This window comes from Alosa pseudoharengus, unplaced genomic scaffold (assembly GCF_046254945.1).
Source record: "Alosa pseudoharengus isolate Yale_2024_CS ecotype anadromous, Long Island Sound unplaced genomic scaffold, YU_APseudo_1.1 YU_APseudo_1.1_scf_17, whole genome shotgun sequence".
Classification (NCBI taxonomy): Eukaryota; Metazoa; Chordata; class Actinopteri; order Clupeiformes; family Clupeidae; genus Alosa; species Alosa pseudoharengus.
Window position 1 is genome coordinate 21,223,976 of NW_027468640.1, and position 5,000 is coordinate 21,228,975.

General features: G+C 45.8%; 1 protein-coding gene across 1 annotated transcript in view; it reads right to left on the reverse strand.

Moving 5' to 3' along the window:
- The window catches only part of pacs1 (phosphofurin acidic cluster sorting protein 1), a 37,743-nt gene that overhangs the window by 13,740 nt on the left and 19,003 nt on the right, over positions 1-5,000 (reverse strand). Inside the window, exons 9-11 of the mRNA XM_076288909.1 lie at positions 4,954-5,000; positions 800-893; positions 112-198 (exon numbers count right to left, since the gene is read on the reverse strand). The exon at positions 4,954-5,000 is cut by the window's right edge and continues 114 nt beyond it. Of these exons, the coding sequence (XP_076145024.1) occupies positions 112-198; positions 800-893; positions 4,954-5,000 (228 nt within the window). The remainder of the gene's footprint in view (positions 1-111; positions 199-799; positions 894-4,953) is intronic.

Here is a 5,000-nt window from a genome sequence, read left to right on the forward strand (position 1 = left end):
ACCCACCAAGACATACAGAATCGGTTACATATGTAAAGTCTACACGGCCATGTTCGATATGAACATGTTAGCCAACAGCCCAGGGGCTCTGGGTGTGTTCGGGGCGCTCACCAGGGCGTCACCCTCAGACAGTGTCTCCTCCAGGTTGCGCGTGCGTGACTGCGAATGCTTCATCCTGTCCGACGGAGGCTGCTCCCCCTGCAGGACATGAGAAGAACAACACTTAATCTTTAACCTTCTGCTGTCTCCCACCCCCACTAAGACATCCACATTGGTTTACATTTCACCACAACTAGGATACTGTTACAGGCCTGGCATTTGAGGCTTTGTGCTACTGTTTGTTTGCCTCTGTTTGTTTCAGCTACCTTTGGTCTCACCTGTAATCACCTGTAATTACCTACAGGTGTCAGATGCCTTTTTAGGGCCTTACCACACCCGTCTTACACACACTGTGCTGCGGTTTACCTGGCTGTTTACAAGGCATGCAGTTTGCAATACACTCAGCCCTTTCTCTTTTATACTAATGAAATCAAATCAACTCTACGTTTTTGTGTTCTCACGGTGCAGCTGTCTCTTGAGACAGGGCTGGCATGAGCTACAGATCAACGAGCTCTTGATCCCAGTTATTGTTACAGACTGTTTTGTCTCTCATGAATCTCTCTTTCCATCTCTTTCTCTTCCCCTTTTTCTCCTTCACTGTTTTGTCCTCTTCCTCCTCTTCTCACAGCAATACCTTCATATATACACTCTCTTATCACCATCTCTCTCTCTCTCTCTCTTTTCTTTCTCTCTCTCTTACCGGGCTGAAGGGGTCTCTCGGTAGACTTCCTTTGCTGTTCAGGCTGCCGATCTCCGTCTGGGAACTGGACTGCGACATGCCCTCAAAGAAAGGTCTAAAGACACACACGCACACAGATAACATTGCAATGACTTCATGTGTAGTATGGTGGCCATTAACACACCTAGGGCTGCAACTAATGATTCTTGTCATAGTATAGTCAATTCATCTGCCGGTTATATTCTCGGCCAACTGAAATAGTCGGCGATAAATGTAATAGTTGACAACAAATCGCTAAAATTGATTAATTGTTACAACTCTAACAACCACACACACACATACGCACACAAGCAGGAATGCATACTCACTTGCTCTCTCACACACACACACACACTGAAGTATGCACAGCACACATAAATGGATACACACACACACACCACTGCTTCCAATATCATCAGCACCAGCAGCATGTTTGTATGTCCAGAGTGTATGTCTTACGTTACATAAACACAGATTAATCAAATTAACCTGCTATCCATTCATGGTAATCCCAGCAGCATATGGGTGGCACCATGCCCGTGAAAAAACACTGCCCCCCATCCCAACCCTTAGTGCCAACCAACGCTAACCCCATGCCATGTCCATACCCAGCCAAGGGAAGATTAGAGTGCACTCCCACATTGGGGCATAATCTTATGAGAATGGCATGGGGAACAGATGTGGGAAATGCGGGATTGTTCTGCCGGGATTGAGATTAGGATTAGACACTTGGAGTAATGATGGTAAATCCATAATGGCCATAATGGCTGCTCAGATGGAGTGGCCCTCATATCTTACTGTCTTACAGGGAAGCTACACCGGGCACATAACTGAAGCGTTCTGTTCGCGTCACGTCTGACGTAACAATTAGCTCCCTTCCACTATAAATCAAGGGAACTGGCTATACACCAGATGTGATTGTGGGCGCGGGCATTCGAAGAAATTAGACCATTCTTCTAAAACTATTTTTGAAACCGAGCATTTCAGTTGCCCAGGTGTTAGAGTTCAAAAGATGGAAAGCTGCCTCCTCATTTTCAATGTGTTCACTGATAGATCATCTTCCACTTAAAATTACAAAAAAGAAGAAAGTAATGAGGGAGCTAAGGAAGGAAACTAAGAAATGATAAATATATGACATGAAATGGGGATGATATTAGACAGAGAACAATGTCACAGCGAAAAGAAAAAAAAAACCCTCTCAGCTTCCTCATTCTGTCCAATCATCTCAAATCTGGCAAATTTGTAATATCCTTTTAAACGTCTATTCACAGAGGACACAACTAAGGTCAGAGAGGCAACTGGATTGGCACAAAGCAATTTAGTGAATCCCTGTATTACACAACTGTGTGTGTGTGTGTGTGTATGTGTGTGAGAGAGAGAGAGAGAGTGTGTGTGTGTGTGAGAGTGTGTGTGTGTGAGAGAGTGTGTGAGTGTGTGTATGTGTGTCTAAATGTGTCATCAGTTAGGTGAGGACGACCAGCAGAAAAACAAAACAATACACTTGTCCCTGGCCTGGCTGTGGCCCGTTATTACTGTCATTATCATTAGAACGAGAGAGAGAGAGAGAGAGAGAGAGAGAGAGAGAGAGAGAGAGAGAGAGAGAGAGATAGAGATAGAGATAGAGATAGAGAGAGAGAGATTTTCTCCCTATCTGTGTGGTCATGGTTACCATAAAGGGAGTATTATTGCTGTGATCTTAAAACCATTCACGCCTGAAAATCTCTATTTCTTGAAAACCAATAGGATGTCTTTGCAATCTAAGCCATCCAAAACAGGCCCTTATTTAAAAAAAAAAGCCATTTCAGACACACATGCTATATATAATATATGACAGACATAAACCCACGCTGCAGGTGAAACAAACAGCATATAAGCATAGCTGTGTGTACAGACACATAAACTCTAAATCTGCACTATAACAACTCTGCACAATCAGACTTTATGATTCCGGAACAAGAACTCAGCCTTTAAAATGCCTGTAAGCCGCATCACTTAACAACCGCAACTGATAAGATACGAGATCGTTATCTACCTTAATGGAAAAGGCTAAGTTGTCCTGATACACTAAGGGCATAGTAATCATTACCAATGCCACAATCCGACTTCACACTGACGTAATTCATACTGATTAGATCAGGGTTTTCGGCTGACACCTTTTATACCCTGTATTTTGACAGCCTCAGTGCATTACTGGCCACTATGCACTGAAGTCATGTGTAGAGGTGGGATTTGTTGATGGTTAGTCTGTCCTGCCCAATGTTTTCCTGTGTCATTGTCTTATGGGGGAATGTGTAATGCTAATGTGATTGGGGTCTGTGAGTGTTTGTTTCCTGTTACCTTGTCTGGTTATGTCAAAACAGAGGCAGATAACAACATGTCCTATGCTTTCATGCTTCACTTACTGAGAAACAAATTCCCCAAGGGGATAATAACGTTTTTAACTAGCTGATTGTGACCCAGGGACTCCCATTCTGACAAACGAAGCAACCTGAATAGAAAAATAGCGATTCCAATGACTGGTCGGAGACCACCAGCAATGTCTCCACGGACCACCAACAGGCCACAGATCACTGGGTGAAAACGCCTGGACTAGATCAGCAGAGTTTAAACGGGTTGACATGGGTTTAATACAGAATCTTCAATTCTTGAAATAATTTTAACTGCAATACCAATGCTGACCAGCAGATGGTGGAGTCTGTCTCTCGCTCCTCTCTCTCTCTCACTCTCTCTCTCCCTCCCTCTCTCTTTCTCTCTCTCCCTCTCTCTTTCTCTACTCTGTCGCTCCTCTCTCTCTCTCCATCTTCCTACTCTGTATTCATTCTCTGTCCTCTCGCAGCACTCGCTCATCAGACTCTTTCATTTTCTCCTGGACAATTGGTCCCCCGGCAGCAGCTGGGACCACTCCATCCTCTCTCTGGCCGCTGACGCACATGAAGACACACACACACACACACGCACACGCACACGCACACGCACACGCACACGCACACGCACACGCACACACACACACAGACATGAAGACACAGACACACACACATGCGCACACGCACACATAGACACGAAGACACACACACACACACACACACACACACACACACACAGACACAGACACAGACACGAAGACACAGACACACACACATGCGCACACGCACACATAGACACGAAGACACACACACACACACACACACACACACACACAGACAGACACAGACACAGACACGAAGACACATACACACACACATGCACACACACACACAGGCGACAAGCGTGCACGCACACACATAACAAGCACGCATGCACGCGCACACACACACAAGCACGCACACACATACACACACACACTCGTACACACCATCATAATCACAATCGCAGAGCTACAAAGACAATCTGACATGAGGTATGTCTCAGACACAATTTCTTATTCTCATACACACACACACACACACACACACACACACTGGCTTACACACACACCTACCGACTCACACTCATCACACGCACTAGCCTCTATTAGGGACAGTCTCTCTGTCGCCTTCACATATAATGACAAAGCTGTAAATAGAATCTCTCTCTCTTTCTGACACACACACACGTTTAAAGACATGCACCATCATCGCCATGTAGAGACAGGAGTTCAACAGATGCTCTAGAATACTGAATCAGAGGAAATGGATGGAAACACACACACACATGCTCACACACACACACATGCACACACACGTACACACGCACGCATACGCACACACCAACGCGCACACACATTTCATCTCTTTCACACTTGTTCCTGACAGGCTGCTGTTTGATCTGCCTGTGAGGCAACACCACCTTGGGGGAATGTCTGACACCACAAGACTCCCAAAGAAGTGACAAGAAGGTGTGTGTGTGCGCGTGTGTGTGCGCGTGTGTGTGTGTGTGTTGTGTGGTGTGTGTGGTTGTCTGGGTGTGGGGGAATGTCTGACACCACAAGACTCCCAAAGAAGTGACAAGAAGGTGTGTGTGTGCGCATGTGTGTGTGTGTGTGTTGCACGCATGTGGTGTGTGTGTGTGTGTGTGTGTTTCACGCATGTGGTGTGTGTGTGTGTGTTGCACGCATGTGGGGTGTGTGTGTGTGTGTGTGTGTGTGTGTGTGTGTGTACCTGAGTTTGGGTTTGGGGGTGCTGAGGATGCTGTCGGTCTCCTCCAT